At 42.2% G+C, this 20,116-nt stretch overlaps 3 protein-coding genes across 6 annotated transcripts in view; all 3 read left to right on the top strand.

The window, feature by feature from the left end:
- Nucleotides 1-2,061, top strand: part of ksr1a (kinase suppressor of ras 1a) — a 31,639-nt gene extending 29,578 nt beyond the window's left edge. For all 4 annotated transcript variants that reach the window (XM_053846666.1, XM_053846665.1, XM_053846664.1 and 1 more), the window contains 2 exons: nucleotides 10-143; nucleotides 1,846-2,061. In XM_053846666.1, the coding sequence (XP_053702641.1) occupies nucleotides 10-143; nucleotides 1,846-1,852 (141 nt within the window). In that variant the 3' untranslated portion in view covers nucleotides 1,853-2,061. The remainder of the gene's footprint in view (nucleotides 1-9; nucleotides 144-1,845) is intronic.
- Nucleotides 2,062-5,769: 3,708 nt separating this feature from the next.
- Nucleotides 5,770-8,189, top strand: LOC128748806 (uncharacterized). Its single transcript, XM_053847799.1, has 2 exons — nucleotides 5,770-5,891; nucleotides 7,245-8,189. Exon 2 carries the CDS (start codon nucleotides 7,253-7,255, stop codon nucleotides 8,024-8,026), a length of 774 nt encoding a protein of 257 aa, XP_053703774.1. The 5' UTR covers nucleotides 5,770-5,891; nucleotides 7,245-7,252; the 3' UTR covers nucleotides 8,027-8,189.
- A 4,497-nt stretch (nucleotides 8,190-12,686) lies between these two features.
- Nucleotides 12,687-18,411, top strand: omgb (oligodendrocyte myelin glycoprotein b). Its single transcript, XM_053847709.1, has 2 exons — nucleotides 12,687-12,928; nucleotides 15,968-18,411. Exons 1-2 carry the CDS (start codon nucleotides 12,921-12,923, stop codon nucleotides 17,235-17,237), a joined length of 1,278 nt encoding a protein of 425 aa, XP_053703684.1. The 5' UTR covers nucleotides 12,687-12,920; the 3' UTR covers nucleotides 17,238-18,411.
- Nucleotides 18,412-20,116: the final 1,705 nt, after the last annotated feature.

The following is a 20,116-nucleotide window of genomic DNA, read 5'->3' as shown; positions in this document are numbered from 1 at the left end:
TGCTCTCAGGAGATCCTCTCTGCCTGCTGGGCCTACGACCTACGAGAGAGGCCCACCTTCACCAAGCTGGCCGACATGCTGGAGAAGCTGCCCAAACTCAACCGCCGGCTGTCCCACCCAGGACACTTCTGGAAGTCAGCAGAGTAGGTATTCCAGGAGTGATGGGGCCCGTGGAGGGACGCAACGGTCGCCAGCCATTCTGAATGTCAGAGTTCAGCTGGGCGATGTATAGATTGACCGAAGCAAAGGACTGGATTATGGAATAGCCGAAAGGTCAACAGCTCAATTCCACCTGGCTCCATGTGTAGCTCATCCATCGTGGGAGTGGACACAGCAAGTCTTGATATGAAGAGCGAGGCTGATTCTTACGTCAGGGAAATCAATATGTTTCTCATGGGAAAATGTACATCGTAGTTTACATATATTTCATGGAAAAGTCATGAGGGAAAAGTTTCTTTTTGGAAATTAATATTTAGAAGGGAATATATTGAGTCAATGTCACAGAGAAACTACTGCGCACTATACTGGGAGAAAAATGTGAAAATAATTGAATGGTTAAAAAATGACAAATATTGAGAAAAAAAGGATTGATATATCTATGCAGAAACAATACTTTTTTCACTCAAAAAAGTAGAGACAAGAAGGTAATCATTATAATGAAATTAGATTAGATAATAAAAAAAGCAAAACATTAAGAAAAAAATAAATTATAATGCGCCGTCTGTTAGGAAAAAAAGTTTCAGATTTATTTTTTTAAAGAAATGGAACATGAAACATGCTTCAGAGTCAGTCGGGACAAAACTGATGCGGTGAGTGATCCAAGTAGCACAGTCTCAAACCAAAGCAGTTGACTTTTTCGTGGCTTGGCCTCACTTCAAGTCCTTTTTTTTTTCATATCGTGAGATTTTGTGCGGGCTATTTATTTATGGACGAGACAATCTGAGCACGGCGTTCAGTATCTCGGATGCTGATTGGCCTGTCTCAGCTGCACAGTCCTGCTCCACAATGTGGTGAATCTGTTCCAGGCACCACCATGACATCTCTTCAAGGGAAACTAGAAACTGCTGACTGCCATCAGGGAATTTGTGTAAATCATTAACCCTTAATGTGTTTTATAACTTCCAACTTGATTCTGAAGAGACAGAGGATTTTTGGGGAAACCTACGTTGACATGTGGGAGACATTTGCCAAAGGTTTTTACACATATAACTGCTTTTGGTGTGAAGGGGTTCATGCTGAATTTATTTTTGCAATCCTTATTAAAACGTCTAGGTGTGGGGAGTCTCTCCTCCAAGTCTTTCAGGTAATATACATAGTTTTATACTGAATTTTATTTTCTACTGTGAAGAAACAGGACTAGATGGAAGAAGATAGACCAATGCAGGCGATGATCTTCTCAGATCAGTGGTTTTATATTCATGAATAAAGTATCACTTGTGACCCTTTTTTAGTATGAATAAAAATACAGTGGATCTACTGTCGCATGATTGAAAAAAAAGGTTTTAATGATACATATACTGAAGACACTTAAGTTTATGACGATGAGTGTAATTTCCATTGCTTTATTTTAGAAGCCAAAAAACCTCCCACACTGTTGAGTGATATTTTGCTACTTCTCCTCCAAAGGAACATTGACTGTGGCTAAATGCACGTTCTAATCTGTACTTCCATGGAGGCAGGGTAGTGTAGTTGTTCTCCCTTTATATTCCTCCCTGTGGCATCGAACAAGCAATGAAACTGGCCGCAACGATTTGAAGATCAAGTGCTTCCAACTTCTCTGCAGCAATTTTGTTGTCTTCCAAGTCATCCTCACTAACCTTGTTCTGCTTTGCTTGTCTAATCCAGGTTGTAGCCGTCGCTCTGAATCCTGCGCAGAGCAACTCACCGCCTGCGTCTGCCTTGCATGCTCCTGAATCCTTAACTCTTACAGGATTGACATAAAAGTTGCTGCTGCCTGAAAAAAAAAAAAGACTAATCCGGTGTGACCTTCTGTGTCTGCAAAGAGGCGGCCGATGTGTCGCGCTGCACATTTCCCCTCCTTCTGGTCTGTTTCTTCTCTAACACTCTGGCCTGCTCGCCTTGTCCCTGCTGCTCCTTCTCCTCACGCTGCCGGATATTAACTGGATCCAGTAAATGGACGACTTCATTTCCCCCACCTGCGAGGGGGCGACACATTTGACAGACCTTGTTTTGAGCTGCCTCACTTTTCCACAGCAGTCGTGCTACGGCATGTCCCTGGATGTTCACCAGCCCGCCACCAATATGCACATCGGAAATTAGAACTCGTCGATTATTGATGTGTTTTTCCATCAGGTTTGTTGTCTCATGTGTTTTAAAGTGGAACTGTCCCTTCCTTTCACGATCTCTGAGCAGAGGAGATGATGGTCATTTATGAGTCGAATCTATTTTTCCATGCATCGAACTGTAAAGTGCACCTTATGAGAGTCTTCTTTTATGAGGAAGGTGGCGCTGAAGTGTCCTATATCTCTTGAAAACTTTACCTCGTGTGTGCACCCGTGAGTACTGTCAGTGAATCGTTGGCTTCAGTCTGATTGTCTCGAATTTATGATTTGTAAATACATTATTTAATGTAAAGCAAATGAACTTCTAATATTTGTACAAACCTTTTTCTATGTGAGTTTCACCATACCATTTTTTACGGGTACTGTTACAGCTGTTACAGATGTGTATATATATATATATTTATATTTTTTCCATGTATAAAAGACTGTATAGAAGCTGTACATTTTTTAGAATGGGCCAACATGTTTTTTTATGTTGTAGAAATTCATATTTTTGTATTGCATGTGACTACCATTCTGTACACAGTTTCTGTTTTCATCCATGGAAGTTAATAAAATGAGGCTTGTTGACATTTCGAGTGGCTGATTTAAATGTGTCTTGCCTGTGTTTTTTTTTGGCTTCTTTGTGTTAAAAAACAATTCTTTATAGAATTTCATATGAATGCCCATCCTCGACATGAAAAAAAAAAAAAATGGGCAAAGGCACCTGAACTGCAGTGGAAGATACAAACTCCTCATTCCACATCCCGAGGTGTAATGCAATTCATGAAACTCTATTGCTTCGCTTCTGTAGTGGTTTCTGGTCCCAATTCATGTGGTCTCAGGTGAAGCTGACTTCTATTTTGTTAATCATGTAAATGTTATTTAAGTTATTTATAGGGCCCTAAATAAAAGTGTGCTACTGTTAATAAAGCTACAAATAATAATGTAATATAGTTAAAATATATATTTTATTGAAATATATGGCATGTTGTGGACTATTTTAGACTATAGTGGCAGTGGATCATTTTGTAATAGGGTACAACATTGATGGAAGGGCGTTGGCTGTGGAGGTCAGAAACTTGCCCTCTGATGACATGCTGCTCTTGAGCTCCTCACTTTTATCCACAAAAAAAAAACTCTCAATTTGCCTTAAAGAGTTATCTGCACGCTGCCTGTGACTGTGGCCTCAGCAGAGAGGAGAACTCCAGATAAACTGTACTATTAGGTATTGTGCTGTTTATGAATGAATGATTATTATATTTTAAGTAGCAGTTTGTTTCTATTGTTGCACTTGTTGGTTTGGGGGTCTTTTCTAAAATAAACATGTTTCATAAATACTCAATCTGTTCTATTTCAACATATAAATGATTATTTTCCTTCTATTACAATGTTCTGGAATCAGTTTAACTTGGCTGATTGGTTCTTAACTTTTAGTAGAGCATCTAAAGGGATAGGAATCTCTTCATCACTGTTCGACATACTAGAGGCCCCCACAGAGCTAGAAACAACTCTGTTGACACTGACAAACTCTTCACTCAGGCAATGCAACAGAAGGGTGCTAAAACTGACAACACATTTCATTTTCTCAACAAAAAACACACCTCAACACCAGCTTCTGGGTGTTGAATCCCAATCTATATTATGGTGCCTCTGGAGACTTGAAGTATTGAAGGATATGAAAGTGTTGGCTTTGGAAATGAAAGAGGATATGATACACAGAGTTTGTGTTTATCGTGTCTTCAGTGGCTGGTCTGTTGGACTCTGACCTGGTATCCTTTAATATAGGATCACTCACTGGATCATGCACAGCAGTGTAGTAAGTGTTTGATATCTAGTTCACCTCTAGGAGGTGGTACCAGACCAGAAACTATCAGACATTCAGTTTTATTTTGGTAATCTCCTATAATAAATGGCCACTGCAACAGCACAAGAAAGATTTTGGTTGTGTTGCTGTTGCTGCCAACAAGCAACCAAACTCTTCTACTCCTGCTGGTACTGGAGCACATGACCTGAATTTGAGCTGCCAGACACAGAGCCTTTTGCATTCTGTTCTCTTTTCAATAAAAAGACGATTGTTTGCTTTTGTTCCGAGATGGTACGAAGAGAAGTAATTTTAGGAGTGCGATCGGACAAAAGTCAGTTTGTATTCACAGGCTGTTTTGGGATTTGCTCTGTCAGAGGACAGAGGATTTCAAAGGTTCTGCTTGAATAGGATAGAATACTTGGACTCCTGACCCAGTACTGGCACCGGCTCATCTGGTGTCCCGGCCACTGCAGCTTCATAACTGTAATGGCATTTGTGAATTAGCTCCCGTGAAAATGAAGTATTTGGAATATGAGGTAGCAATTAAAAGATTATAACATACACCCTCTGAGGCGTTACATCCTCAAAACAAAGATTGAAATCACTAAGTTACATCACATGGCCTGTCACTGTCAGCCAGGTGTGATTGTGTTGTCTACTTCCTGTTCTTTCACTTCTTACCATCATGATTGATGCGCTCAAGAATTTGATCTGGAAAACAACCGTTATGTGGAGGAGCTGTGATATGAAGATAGAATTCAAAGCCATTCGCTCTTCACATTTGTCTTTCTGTCGTGCTTCAGAAGAGGCTCAGTCAAAAAATGTTGTGGGTCCATTGAGATTCTGAATCTCACGGACGGCTGAGTTCTCTCTGCTGAGTGGCTAAAATGGAACCAGGGAGAGAAGGAGGAGGCCCCAGGGCTGAGCGACTGCACCGTACTTCCTTTGCCTTCACAAGAACTGGAGTAAGTAGAATAGATTACAAGTACAAAATAAAGCAAAATTTAGGGAACACCAACAAGTAGTCGGCTGATAAGGCTTCATGAAACAGTATCCTGACTTTCAGCGCTCACTAGGTGCCGCTTTTGGTTTAAAAATGAGGTTTTATTGTAATGGTAGCTAAAACTACTGATGGGTTGATGACGTTTCATGAAACATTGTCTTGATTTTCTACTGTAAAATGTTTGGACTGAACTAATGGAGTCTCAATGCAACCTCACTTCAAAACCAAGGGTGCCAACTAGTGACCTCTGAATAGTGGGACACTGTTTCATCAACCCTGCGGTACTGTTTCATGATACCTCATCAACTCATCCCGAGCTTAAAACCCAAGGATTTCCTATAGCAGAGAGTGGCATCTAGTGGGCTCTGAAATTGAGGACAGTGTTTCATGAAGCCTCATCATCATCCAATGCTGCTAAAAACCGATTAATAAAGAGCTTCAATAAGGTTTTATTACAGAGTGTTTATATCTGATGACAGCAGACTTGAGTAAAATATGAAGCGTGTTGCTTCCTCTCACAGTTTCTTTTTAACATGATTCTAGTCTTTAAATGAGGTGAGGTATGTGCGTTAAGGAACTGCGTGTGAGAAATGAATCGTCACGGATGAGCATGTGCATGACCATCTGTGGTTTAAATAGAACATGGAAACCACTTCCTTTTCTTATTGCGGGTGAAATGGAGAAGTCAGAACAAGACAGAGCGAGGGGAGTGGTGCTGGTGTGTCGCTGCTCATTGTAAACAGTTTTTGCCTCCTGTCCAGAGACAGACATTCCGGCGAGACGTAAGACCAGCGATCAAGTAAGTAGCATAACTTTAATACACGACTGTAAAGCCATGTTTTCAGTGGCATGTTTTACTGTCTCCAGCTTGTGAAGTGATCGTGGCACCACGAACAGAAAGCAATCATTTTATGCGACTTCATTGGTGATCGGAAAAGAATGAAATGCCTTCCATTTAATACATATCTCCGACTGTGAATAAAGTTAGTACTAAGATGACAGGAAACCTTTATGAAAAAAAAGTATTTAAGAATCAAAAGAGCTTTGATGCAGACGTTCTGTGAGATGAGTCACAATCTCACTTGTCACAGCGACATTGTGACAACATGTCGACACAGATTTTCTGTGCACATTATTAAATGCATGTGATCGAAATTATGTGTATGTATTATTCTTCCCAAGTGGTATGTGAGGTGAGGGCTGATAAAAGTTTGTAGAACTACTATGCTGAAAAAGTACTCAAGTACCCATTAAAAGTGAAAAAAATCTATAATTTCCTGTAAAGTGTTGCACTAGCAGGTTTATTTTAAAATAACATTCTACATAAAAATGTATTGGGTTGTTGTTTTTACGGCTAAAATACCTTCAGATGTACATAATTGTCTGCTGTGGAGTCTATTTTGATTTTTGTGCGATATAAAATAAAAACAATGCCTGGCATATGTCAGCCAATCACGATGCGTCTTTCAGCTAACGCGGAAGTGATCGGACCGATTTGGCAGGGGTGAAAACTCTTTACCTGACAGCCAATCACAAGGCGTTGTTCCGCAGACTGCGGAGAAGAGCGGACACAACATTTTATTTTGTAGAAATAAATGCTACGCATGTGGTAGAAAGCGCCTTGAAATCCTTTATTTCAATTTCTTCTGGCTCATTAAAACATTAAAAAAAAAAAATATTGTATATCCTGGATGTGATCACTCTGCTGCACGTAGGACACATTTGGTACCTACACCAACCCTACCAAAGGCTGTCAATCCTCCTACTAAAGTATATGCACTCTTAAATAATTTCAGTGGCCACTAGATGCCGCTCTCTGTTGTATAGTGTTGGCTTTGAAGATCTGTTTGAAGGAAACCTCACTTCATTTTTAAATGGAGACAGAGCTTTGGAAAATAGAACACTGTTTCATGAATCCTCATAAACCCAGTATACTGTATAGTGATGGACAGATTGAGTTTCATGAAACAGTGTCTCTGCTGCGCTAATCTTCAGTGAAACCGCACATCACTTTAAACTGAAAGCGCCACCTAGCACCAAAAACGAGGACACTGTTTCATGAAGCTTCATCATTTAACGTGAGCTGTTGAGAGTCTCTTGAGGAATAAAGCCTTGATGAAAATCTGACCTCCGAATGTATTCTTGTTTACAGGTGGTACCATGAAGGGATTGGACATCCTACGTGTGCTGTGGGTCACCAAAACTTTGACCTCACTTTTATGTGGTGCTCAGATCACCACTGTCATTCTACCTGGCCCTTTGAATCAGACTTCACAGGAAGGAAATTCAACTGCTAGCCATGTGACTGCGCCCTTTGATCTATCGCCAAACGTCACGTCTGAGTCCACACCTCTCACCACCTCCTCTGCTGAGGTCAACACGGTGTATAAAGGTCAGACAACACAGAGTACCTCCGGGAGGACCACCGACTGCAGTGCACCCAGCCAAAGCTCTTACAGACAGCAGTGTCTCCCGTTGCTGATGCTCAACGGCGGACTGATCCTCGCCACTGTCATCCTGCTCATCTCCACTGTACTGCTGACATGGAAGGTCTGCCATCTGAACCGTCGCATCAAGACTCTGAGCAGCGACGCAGACCTGATCAGCAACTGTGAGTACTGGATGGGATCTTCCCAACGGCGAAAACACAAGACGGCAGCTGTAGCTACAGACAACGTCCTCTTACTGGATCAGTTCAGGCAGCCACAGGAGGAAGTGAGCAATGATGTCGTCAAAGAAGAAAATGTACCAGAGGTAGAGCAGAAGAGGGAGCAGAAGAAGGAGAGTGATGAAGCATCAGCAACCCCAGACGAGAAGGAAGATATCGTAACCGAGACTGAAAAAACGGACACCAAACTTCCAGAGGTTGCAACTTCCCAATCTGCCAACGCCACAGCCCCCACTTCTGCTGAGGGGGAGAAGAATGTAGCGTAGACTGGTGTGTGCGTGGGCGTGAGTGTGTGTCCTCACTGGAGTTTCACAACCTCTTTTGATACTTTCGCTAGTTCCAGCTTACGGTAAATTGAACATCTGCTCATGTGGGCGGCAAACCAGCCTTTTTCATGTAAAACATGGACGCTTGTGGTCGTGCAAACCTTTGAAGGAATAAATGCTGCTTGTTATAAGTTGTGTGGAGGTGGCTGTTTCTTCAAACTGGCAATGATAAGCATCGTTATTTTCATGTTGATTTTCATGTTCCTGGAAGCTGTCATGACATGATGGGATTCCTGAGTAATAACAAGTAGTTTCATGGCAACGATGAACCCGTAACAGGTGTATCACATTGTGTTTCTTCCATGATAATTCAGCATTTTTTCAAAGCTAATTCGACTTTGCAGACTTATTTTATAGGCTAATAATCACATTAATATTATTGCAGGCTGCAGTATTCTTTACATAAATAATTCTGAAAAAAAAACAACTCTATTTTCGAAATTTTGCATCATCATCTGGATTATTATTTTATACATATTTCATATTCCATAATTATGCGACTTGTAATCTTGAATAATGAAAGCGTCTTATTTAATTTGCAACACTATATGTGTGAAACAAAGTGCTTCACACACACAAGGATGAGCGGTGATGGAATGGAAGGAGTACTGCAGTCAAAACATACAAACTCCACCGAGAAATGATGGGAGGATGGGAGGATTTAGTATCCTCAGTTTAGGTTCTCAGTTTAAAAAGCATTGGGCATGAATATTAATACTGGGTCTTAGTGATCGTACTGCCTTGCTTCTGCTTTCCCTGGCACAGGGTTGAACCTCAGTCATGTGCATGTGGGAGGCTGTGGCAGCGGTGTTCTGGACTGTGCTGTAGGAACTTTATGATGTCATTTCCGAAGAAGTTGTAGGTGTCGAAGCAACAGGATGTCAGTGAGCTCAAAAGTGGCCCTGCGTTTGTGTGCGTACGTGTCGCTTGACCCGTTTTTTGTGAGGACCAATTCTATTTGTAGACATTTTGCTTTTGCATTTGGCATCTGTTTAACAAAGTTAAGCCTCAATTTGAGAGTGAAGACTTCAAAACAACTTCAAGGTCATGATAACTGAGTTTACGTTTGGCTCAGGTTCTCGCCTTAGGCGACTCGCCGCTAGATGCTGGAAACTATGTGTACAGCGTGACTGCACACAAGCATGATAAATGCCAGGCAGTAGAGGGTCTGATCACTGTCTGGGCGCACAACATCGTTCAAAAACAACTTTGCAAACTCCCTGAACACTGAGGTGAGCAGCCGGCAGCTGCGGGAGACTGGTGCTGGGGAACGGGAGCGCAGTGCAGCGATCCAGTGCACCTCAGCTCGCTCGAACACCTTAAAGCTTAGCTTTAAGCTAAAGCTTAGCTTTAAGGTGATTGAGCAAGCTGCTTAAAGCTAAGCTTTAAGGTGTTCGAGCGAGCTGAGGTGAAAAAAAGGAAATGCCCTGAGGTGCAGAAGCGCGAAGCTGCACAACTGTGGGCGAATCGAACTCAGGCCACCCAAGACAGAACCCACTGTGTGAAACCGCCCTTAATGTAAACAATCCTTTAAAAAAATTCCCTATCACTCCCAAAAGTGAGTCATTTACACATTGTTCCATGTCACATATTTCCTGAAAACACAAGCTATTTTCAACACAGACAAACAAACCAATGCTCTCGAAAACACACTGGAATATTTCTGGAACTGTGAATCATCGGAGAAAATTGGTTCAAGATAACGAAATCTGTGTGAGAATTTGGCTGATAAAATATTAACAGCCTTAAAAGCTCATAGTCCCGTCCTTAGCTAACTTGTGAGAGAGTTATTCTCACTGGTATTAACTGGTTTGATGAACATCCTCTAAAACTCAACTTAATCTCTTGCATTCTCAGCTAATGTTCAGAACTTCTGTCTGCAGAAGATGAAGTTGGACTCAAGCAGTAAGGCAGAGCTGATTCTGGACCAGTCGTGTTTGTATGCATGAGAGTAAGCGAGCCCTTCCTGACCACACACATATCACTAAACACCGTCTTTGACTCAGTCGTTGCTCACAAAGCCTTACAAAAGCCCTTTTCAGCAGACCAACACGAGGCTGCTTCCACTGTGTTGTGGTGTTTGCTCAGGAACTTGCTGCTGACGTCAACATGGATTTGGCTCGTCTTTTCCAGTTAGAAGCGATAAAGTGGAACAAGAGTCACCCAAATGTTCAGAAAATGTAATTCATTTGTCCGATGACGGATTTCGGGACTGTCAACAAGTGACAGGTGACAGAAGCCAGGCGGCGATGTGAACTCGCAGTTAGATGGACGAAACTACTGAACTCATGTGATGAGGACAATGTTGAGTCAAATGGCAAATATAAGAAGTGTAAAAAACAAACTTTAGATTAGAACCAAACTAACTTTAACTAATGACACAGTGATGCAGTCTTTATTCACATATTTTTTCTCCACTCTTATTCATATGAACAAGCTCAAAAGAAGGAACATGTGATCCCTAGCGTTCACATGCTGTTGAAACAATTTCCAGATAGTTAGCACAAATCAAAAATATTATTGGTAATTACAATATGAATGAGCTGATATTATTGCGTAAAGGCTTTTTTATATGTGGCATTTGGAATCTTAACCGTGAAATCTTGTGAAATTCTAAAATGTGTTGTCCATCAGAACAAGTTATTTTGAAATTTTAAGTTGAGAAAGATGTAGTACGCTTAAAGACCCGTAAGTGTGCTATATTTCTGTATCTTCTCACAAACCCAGAGAAGAAGGCAGTCTGTCTCTGATTGTTGTGTTTGTTAAGACGCAGACACTGTGAGTTTCGCTAGCTTGCTAGCTAGCAGTATGTGCTAACAGTGTGAGAAGCTACGAGGATGAATCAAGACAATGCAAGCCATTGGTATACAATTCGATTTTTTTTCAGGGGATGCTCTCAATTTGGAGAACAGCAATTGTGAAATGCTCAATGAGGCCCAAAAACAAAATAGTGGTGGATAACGGGATGATGTTAAAATCCAGACAGCTGGTCAAACAGGAAGTTTTTGGACCAAGAGCGTCACCTACTGAGCTCTGAAAATGTGGACACTAGAGATGGGTTGATGAGGTTTCACAGAGTCCAGAAATTCAAATGCCACCAGATGGCACTGTCTGCTGCAAATGTTTGGACTAGTAGTTCAATTAAATCTTATATAATTTCTAAACCGAGAGTGCCACTTAGAGGCCTCTGATTCTAGGGCACTGTTTCATCATTCACCCTGCAATGGTCTTTCGTGACACTCGTGAACACTGTTTCATGATGCATCATGAGCCCCTCACTAACTACTGCTGTGGTGAGCCTGTCAGGGTTTGAGTGAGGAAGGAGAGCTGGGCACGGTGAGAGTAGCGAAACAATCGTGGAGTGAGGCCTGGGAAGCGAGCCAGTTAATAAACAGAGGGGACATGATCAAGTTGGTGGAAGCAGCTGGAGGTGATTAGAGGCGAGGCACTGAGACAGTCGGGCAAATCCTCCAGTGGATCATCACAGTAAACAGTGAGTGATAGACTGCATTAACTCGTGGTTACAGGATGACCAGCTGGAGCTTAGTTGCCATGATGGGAACACACGAAGCCGTGTATTACGCACGTACCGCGTCACAATGTTCAGTTCAACTGTTCAATGCAACTTTCCCATTCCCTGTGCGTCACCTGCTTCCTGCTAAACCTTGAGCTCCATCAGCATTTCTACCTCTTGAATTGCACGCACATCCCTTCCTCTCACTTTCTTCAGAGCCTAGGACGGAAATAAACCACTCTTAAAGTCAGCTCAGTCTTCACAGTTACCTCCTTCCTCCTCTGTTCCACCTTATTCCAACTGGTCACCATGTTGCCACTGTTTTTGTGACCACTGAGCTCGAGCAAACACAAAGAGGCAGTGTTTTTTTTTTTAAGGTTGTCTACTCGAATGTTGACCTTATTCCTCTTCCTCTGGGGGCCATTTTTTATCCTTGTATAAAAGAAAGGCAGGTCAAGTTTAACACCAGTAACAGCAACATAATACAGACAACCATTTTATTCAAAAGATACTGTTTATATCATTGACCTTCAGTTTTATTTTGACTCATGAAACCTTTTTCAAAAATGCTTTGAAAATCAGTTTTAATTACAGCTCTTTAGTTTTGGTTTCATGGATTCCAGTTGACTGTATTTACTGTGGCAGTGGCAAAACATAGATTTTATAAGAGGCAACGGGCTACTTGGAATTAGATTGTGGGCTGTGGTTGGCCCTCGAGCCTGGCTTTGGTTGTGCCTGACTGAAGCTCTTTCAGCATGCAGCTGTTCTGTTTGTTGTTGCTAATGCTGTGTCAACTCGGCCACAATGACCAACTTTTCTCAGCTTACGTTGCATTGCTTTTTTAAGAACTAATTAAATTTTGACTAAAAGAAGGCGGAAATCAATCAGCTCATGTGCATGATGCAGAAACCCACGTTCGCAGAAGGTGTTTGTCGAGCACTCTCTTACGCAGGGATGCTTCCATTATAGCCACATATCTCCCCCACCCTCCCCTCGCTCCAGCTTCACCCCACTCCTACACCCGCTCCACTCCTCCTGGCTCAGAGTAAATCCAGAGGCTGCAGTGCTCTGGCCGCGCCAACTGAACAAGATCCATATCCGTATAAGAGGCAATAACAGTCCAATGCTGCTTCAGAGAAGCAAAGGAGCAAAACAGCTTGAAAAGTCTGCGCCGGACAAGTGAGCAAAGGTCACGTTCCGTAAGAGGGGAATCCACTTTGAGCAGCAGCTGCTAAACGGCTGAAGAAGAGGCAGAGGAGGAGGAGGAGAGCAGGGGCTGGACGGCAAATAGAAGCAGAGAAAAGTAACTGGAATGTTAAGATGAGAAGGTGAGTTTTAGTGACACACTGCAGTTGGAGTTGTACTCACTGCTCAGATGTTAATGCTTGCGATTGGACTGGTTAACTACTGCCTGGCCAGGGATTTCAGAAAAAAACGATTGACTTAAATCGACTTCTAACAACCTCAAATGGAATGTATTAATTAAGTATAACCACTAAATTGCAATCAGCAAATGGACCTTGGAGGGAGTGCATCAGGGAACGCAGATGCAGGAAGTGTAATGGAAGTCACTTTGTAATTTAAACATGTACCTGCGAGCGACGCAGATGTGTGTGTGTGTGTGTGTGTGTGCATGGAGTGGAAAGGCTCTGGCACAGGAGTGGAGAGACAGCAGCAGCCAGTTCTGCTCTGCTGCAGTTGGTTTCTCCTGCAGACAGCAGAAGTGTATTCCCAGAGTTCACTGCAGCCATCGCTCTAGTGTGCCCTCTGGAGGTGAAGAGTTGCATGACAAACGCCACATTCTGAAGCAATACTGCATCATGTGAACGCACAAATATTACAGCACAAACTGACCATGTTTTGTGACGAAATAAACTACTTTTATTTGGGAATGATTCTGTGGAGCGCATCACAAGAGCATGGGATTCAGTCTCAAGTTTATCCAGATTACTGAGTGCTTAGAATCTCTACTCTGCACGCATAACTGCACCTCCCTGCATAAACACAACGAAAGAATGATGAAGCTGCAAACCGGATTATCGATCACGTCACAGTTATGGAAGCTTTTATACGCAAAAACACAGTACGACATGGTGCTACAGGGAGCTGTTATGGTGTTATTACTGTAAATGAATAGTGATGAGTTGTAGTTTCAACAACAACAATAAAACATCTGGCTCCTCTGATCCTTGCTAGTGTCAGTGGCACCATTGCCAGATGATTAACGCTAACTAACCATTCCTGACAATGTCCAGTTTTTCCTGAGAAGGTCCTCATTGGAAATGAATTATTCAGTGGCTCCGAGATAAGCTCAGTCTCTTCTGTTCCAGAGACTGAGGGCATTAAAAATGGATTTGTTGTGATAGATCAGTGTTCCCTTCGTCAAACTTCAACGCAGAAGGTCGACACCCGGCCAACCAGTCAGAGAATGGACGAAGAATGGCATCAGTATGGTGAAGGCTCTGACTGACAGTCCAAGGCTGTGTCCAATTTCTCACCCTAACACCGATGTTTGACCCTAACACTGGGTTTCGCGCGTTCACGTGTAAGTGTAGTGTGTCCCAATACTCCTAAGACTGAGGGCACTTGTTGTTCACCACTTGAAATGATTGCTTCAAACCAAGGGAGCTCCAGAGATGACTTGAAACCAAGTGGGAATATGAAGTGTAGCTAGATTTCCAGGATACCAACATACTTTATTTAAATGTTGGATAGGACAACAGGACCATTTTAGTAACAAGGGCTACTCTTCTGTTTGTTGACTTTCTCTCGTATCACATGTTAGCGACCCAAATGGTCTACTGTGTCCGACAACATGAACAATACAACATGTATGTACAACAGTATGTTTTTATTTCTTCTTCACAAACAACAGTCGGCTAGCATCCACGCTAACGATACCATTGTCATACCTCAAATAGATCTAACACCGCAACAAGCAAGCAGCGAAGCCGGCTTTGGCTCCGCCCATTTCTCCTGGTTCACCAAACCAAGTGAGATGATCAGCGCCGAAGCAAGGGGTTGCAAAAACGGAGCTGGCATTTTGAAAACGTCTCCATCACTGGATATGCAGGAAACAAAACAGCACATTGTGTCATTGGCTGCGTCATTGGAATTCTTAGGGTCATCAATCGTCGTCGGAGGGCACTTCATAGTGGAGGCCACTCCAAACCAAGTGCTAGTGTTAAGTGCTAGTGTTAGGCTGAGAAATGGGACAAAGTCCAAGTCTGTTTGGAGGCAGTGGCAAGACTTAATAGTAATAGTACATCAAGGTTTTAAGATACGGATGGGAAGTCAACAATTTGCATAACAGAATTAAGAAAGCAACATTTGTGAATACATTATTTAAGAAAAGTGCCTTTCAGTTGTTTGTCTGTATAGATTTATTAAATACATATTTGTCGAAATATTTGGCTTAGTTTCTATTATTGTGAAATATTGAATATATGGACAACATGTAGAACGTCTTGTATCTATTGGTGATAATATGTGGAAAGCAACGAGAAGATATTATAATAAGTCAGTAGTTTTAGGGACTTGTTGAATGCACTTCCATTACCATTCCATTATGCCAACCTCTGACACCACCATCCACACTGACAGAATGATGGCTGCCAAGTCCTGTCGCTTCATGGCTCGATAAAAACACCTATGTTGGTGCTTTCTTTTCCCTCATTAGAAATTAGGTTTTAAGCACTATCAGACTAAACAATGAGTATCTAAGTACTGAAGTAGTCTTTTCACAATTGCTTTTCACGCTTAAGTCAGTTGTGTATGTTTATTTCTCCTTAAGTCATTTGCATTTACAGTTATGGTAACTTCACCTTGCTGCTCAACCCACCAAAGGAGGCTATTACCAAAGCTTAATGGTTGCAGAATTGTCCGGATTTTTCTTCCACACAAAGAATTTGACATGTTCTTCCCCCTTGCACCAAAAATAAGGAAAGTAAGCCCTTGAAAGTAGCACTGAGAGGAGAGATGTCGCATCAGAACCAGCCTAACCTTCACGAATAAACATGGATTGTTTCATCAATTGTTCTTCACATTCTTGCCCATTGTTGCTAAGGTGCCCACAGTCTTAGGCTGTTGGTGCGATGCAAATTCATTTCTGCAAAAGATATGCTTCTGGCTTAAGAGCTGGTGAGTCAGTGCACACGCCAGGTTGAAGATGCAGTGATAAGAAATCAGCAGCACGCAAGTGGATATTTTTGAGTAAACATAAATCAAACAGAGAAGGCTCCAGTTCAACTCAAAGGTCAGTGATGCTAGCTAACAAAGTAGTTTATAGATATTTGAGCAGACAACGTTTGAGCATGATGAAGTCAGATTATGAGATTATAAATTCTAACAAGCCATCTCTTCTTCAGGAGACTGCTGACATTTCCACCCCACGTGGTTCTCCTGGAACTCCTGCTGGTCTTGCTGCTGGTGTCTGGTGTCCTCACTGTGTGTCCGTCCGCATGTACCTGCAACCGCAGCCACCGGGAGGTGGACTGCTCCTGGAGGGGCCTGCGATTTCTCCCCGATGGGCTCCAGCATAACCTGCGATCGCTTAACTTATCCCACAACCGCTTCCACCACCTGGATGAGCAGCTGACCTCGTACACACATCTACGCGTCCTTGACTTGTCTCACAACCGACTGAACCGCCTCCCCTCCGGCTTGCCTCGCTCCCTCTGGCATCTCTACGCCGCCTCCAACCGTGTCCAGGTGCTGGACAAGAACGACACGGCGTATCAGTGGAACTTACAAACCCTGGACGTCTCTGACAATCGCCTGGAACGGGCTATTTTTATCAACAACACCTTGATTAATCTGAGTAAGCTCAACATGAGCTATAATCACTTCTGGACCTTACCCACAAACATGCCGAGCCGCCTGGAGACCATTGACCTATCCAACAATCTTCTGGTGCAGGTACTGCCCGGCTCGCTGGACCGGCTTCACAAGCTCACCCACTTCTATCTACATTCAAACCGCTTCTCCATGTTGCCCACAGGAGTGTTGGACCAGCTTGTGTCTCTGCGTGTCATCACTTTGTTCAACAACCCGTGGACCTGCCACATTCATGAGGACTTGGCTTACTTGGTCAGGTGGGCTAAGGAGACCCGTGCCCATGTCTTGGGCTGCCCATGCCACACGCAGCCCGCCTGTGGATGGGTCCGCCCTGGCTGGCACTTTGCGTCCCACAACATGCCGCCTGTCACAGCGTATGACGAGAGCCTTTCTGTGACCGGGTGGTGGCATTCGTCCAGTCCTGCCACGCCCACCGACCAGCCGCCCAGATCAACAGGCATTCTCCAAACCATTCATCACTTTTCTGCTCCGGCTGGCCCAGCTGCTGCAGATAACACACGCCACGCTGATTTCATCTCCGAGCGAGGTTCACTCGGCACCACCGTCGAGACATCCTCAATTATTGACACCAGCTTCGTAACCGAGACACCCATCGGAGTCACGCTGGTCACAGATCAGTCGTTCGTAACACAGAGCTCCTCCATGCAGACAAAGAAGACAACAACTCTACGAACCAGGAGTGTGAGGAGGAAGAATCCTAGCAGCTTCAGCAGCAGTCTGTCTCTCAGCACCTGCTCGTCTCTCACGCTCAACCTGCTGTTTCTCATTCTGGTCCTCTGAAACAGCAAGACTCAAATAATTCAAGGCACAAAATCAAACTAACTGTGTCGGTTTCTTCAGCCGACTGTTTGTGCTGAACTGGACCAACGCCCTGTTGATGCGTCTCTACCACAAGGAACTCTGAATGAAGCGCACAAATGGAAAAACTGAAGCATGAATGGAATTCTCCATGTGAGCCATGGGCCTGAATTAAACCTACCGTAATCCAAACCCACTCACATCATCGCTTCATGTATGCATGGCTCATGTGGAAGTGCAGGTGGGACAGCAGGTGTTTACATTGACTTACCATGTCTATTGACTTGCTGTACTTCCACAAGTGTAGAAGTAGGTGTAGAATGTTAACTGGAAGTAAAGTGCTGTATCCTTGCAAACACTTAAACTGATGTTTTTAAGATGAAATTCAAATGTACATCTCAAACTGTGTATTTTATTTATCTGCTGATGTGATATGAAAGGAATAGGCTTCCTCTAACATTTGTTTTTGGAAAATGCTGAACTTTTTATTGGTATTTTCTGTGTTAAGATGTCCTTTGAATCCAAACAGTCTCTTTATTTGTTTTTTGTTTTTTTTTTCGTTTTGCACTTGAGTTGCTTTGCATGAGGTTGGAATGTATATTATAGATTTGGGAACCTTCGAATGGTTTTCTGAAACAGGAATTTGGAAAAGCCTTTATATTGGTGTTCCATCTAAATAAGATTCATTAAGATACATCATCTAATTATCACAACAAAGACAGACTGTGAGAGAGAATCAAGTGAATGAATGTTTACTTTCATCTCCTCTAATACACTGAAAATGTGTTACATGACCTATTGTATCACAGGGCTTCTTTTTAATTATTTTATTTTGAATAAAAATTCGATAAAGTATACGTATAATGTTTTTATATACATATAAAAGGGAAAACTCAGACAAGAAGAAAGAGTACCTGTACCAGAAAGATATTTATAATATGTGCAAAATATTTGCACCGCTTGGCTATTTGCATAGTTGCAGTTTCGTATCAGAAAGACTCCTATGAGACCGGCACATTTTGCCGACAGCAGCACAAGAAGCATGTCATTGTAGAATTGCACAACGGTGCCTCGTCATTAACATGTTAAACGTGAACAAAATAATAAAAAATATAAATGTTAGCACCAAGGGCTAAACCTGTGGTGGCCGCTTGGAAATGGTGAACAATCCCTTTCTCCACCTGGGCTATCAAGCCAATGTGGCTCTAGATGCCGGGAAAATGCAGGGGCAGAGAACAGCGCAATAAACAGCTGCATGTCGATAAACATCTGTGATTTCATTGTTCTGAAACTAGTTTGCCCATACAGCCTTGCAGTCTGCAACTCGTGATCTAATTGGCTATCGCAACTATCCATCAACAACAACAAGTGCCATCCGCACATCAGCACCACCCACTGAGCTCTGAAACCTGATCTTCCCTTTGCTACACCAGAGAAATACTCATATATCCGCTATAAATATAAAGCTGAGAAAAAATGTAATAACCACATGTGAAACAAATTATCGATAAAAAAATGATAAAACTCAGATATTAGAGCCTACAAACATAAACTTTAAAAATTCAATGTATTCACAATGATATTTTCATGACGTAGAAATTCGACTGTGATTATTGTTTGGATTTACATCTGCTTGAAAATATTAATGTGTAACATATTAAGGATCAGGTAATATTTTAAAACATTACACAGCTGAATTATAAATGGAGTTGACTGTGGTGATATGATACATGAGAAGGACTTGTCTCAAGATCTTAGTAACATTATCAATGAGGGTGAATTAAAAACATTTTAAATATAAGAAATACTGTACTATTTAAAAAAAAAGAAAAGAAAAAGAAATGAAGGTGTGCGTGTGTGTCCGATGTATAAATAATAAGAATAATAACACGAATACACGCTGTTTTAAGCGCTGTAGTGACCACAAGTCAGCACATGATGGCACTCTACGTTCAACTACGACCCGGCTGCTACTGTGGACGCAGACGCTGCTGACATGAGTTTAAAATATTTATTTTGTAATTTCAATAAAATTACTGACTTGCTTTGTTCCGCGGTGGCTCTTGTAGCTCTTCATTGTTTTCCCATGCAGATTTCATGTCTCAGACTTGAGCGGAATGAGTCGGAAAAAAAAGGTATATCACCGCACTTGTACATTTAGATCACATCTCTCACTTAAGTGTCCTTCATGATTCAGTGGCTCATAAAAAATCATCTGCATGGTGATTGAACGTTACAGGAATGTAAATGTTCCGCTGCACCGGCGTTTTGGTGCTTTAGTGAAATGTTAAGATATTCCGATCAGGATTGCAATTTAGTGTAAATATCAAAATGCAGACTCCAGATTGATGCTGTACACTTACAAACAGTGCGGTTGATTGAGTTCGAGCATGTCGTATTAAAGTTTTTGTGAAGTGTTAAAGGTTGTTTTAGTGAGTTGATTTGAATAAATGAAGAAGCTAATGTTGTACTGTTATTTCAAAAGTGTTCTCTCTCATACTACTCCTGTATTTTCCAATGGCAAGGCCAATACCAACAACAGTATATGATCCCTGAGCTGGTCAATAAGGGCCACTATCACAAAAAGCCATGTGGCGCATTTCTATACCATTTATATGGAACATTTTATTTGTTATGTTGAATTAAAAATCATTTTGTATTATTTTCAGTACAAGCGTATTCAGAGTATGAGATAAGATGTCACCTATGAAATATAATTTGCCTGGAAACTACATAATGTTGTTCCGTCATTGCAGGACAAAAGTGCCCCTTCACACATTTCATCCAATCTGCATCCTCGAATCTCTCGCCTGTGGGGCAACATCACCAGAGCCCCAGGCTCTAGGGCCAAGAAGATGAGG

This window comes from Synchiropus splendidus, chromosome 17, assembly GCF_027744825.2.
Source record: "Synchiropus splendidus isolate RoL2022-P1 chromosome 17, RoL_Sspl_1.0, whole genome shotgun sequence".
Lineage (NCBI taxonomy): Eukaryota > Metazoa > Chordata > Actinopteri > Syngnathiformes > Callionymidae > Synchiropus > Synchiropus splendidus.
The sequence above is the reverse complement of the archived record's forward strand: the minus strand, read 5'-3'. Positions and strand labels throughout refer to the sequence as shown.

Excerpts from the sequence above, each read along its gene's own strand:
- LOC128748806 (XM_053847799.1), top strand. The coding sequence starts at position 7,253 with ATGAAGGGATTGGACATCCTACGTGTGCTGTGGGTCACCAAAACTTTG.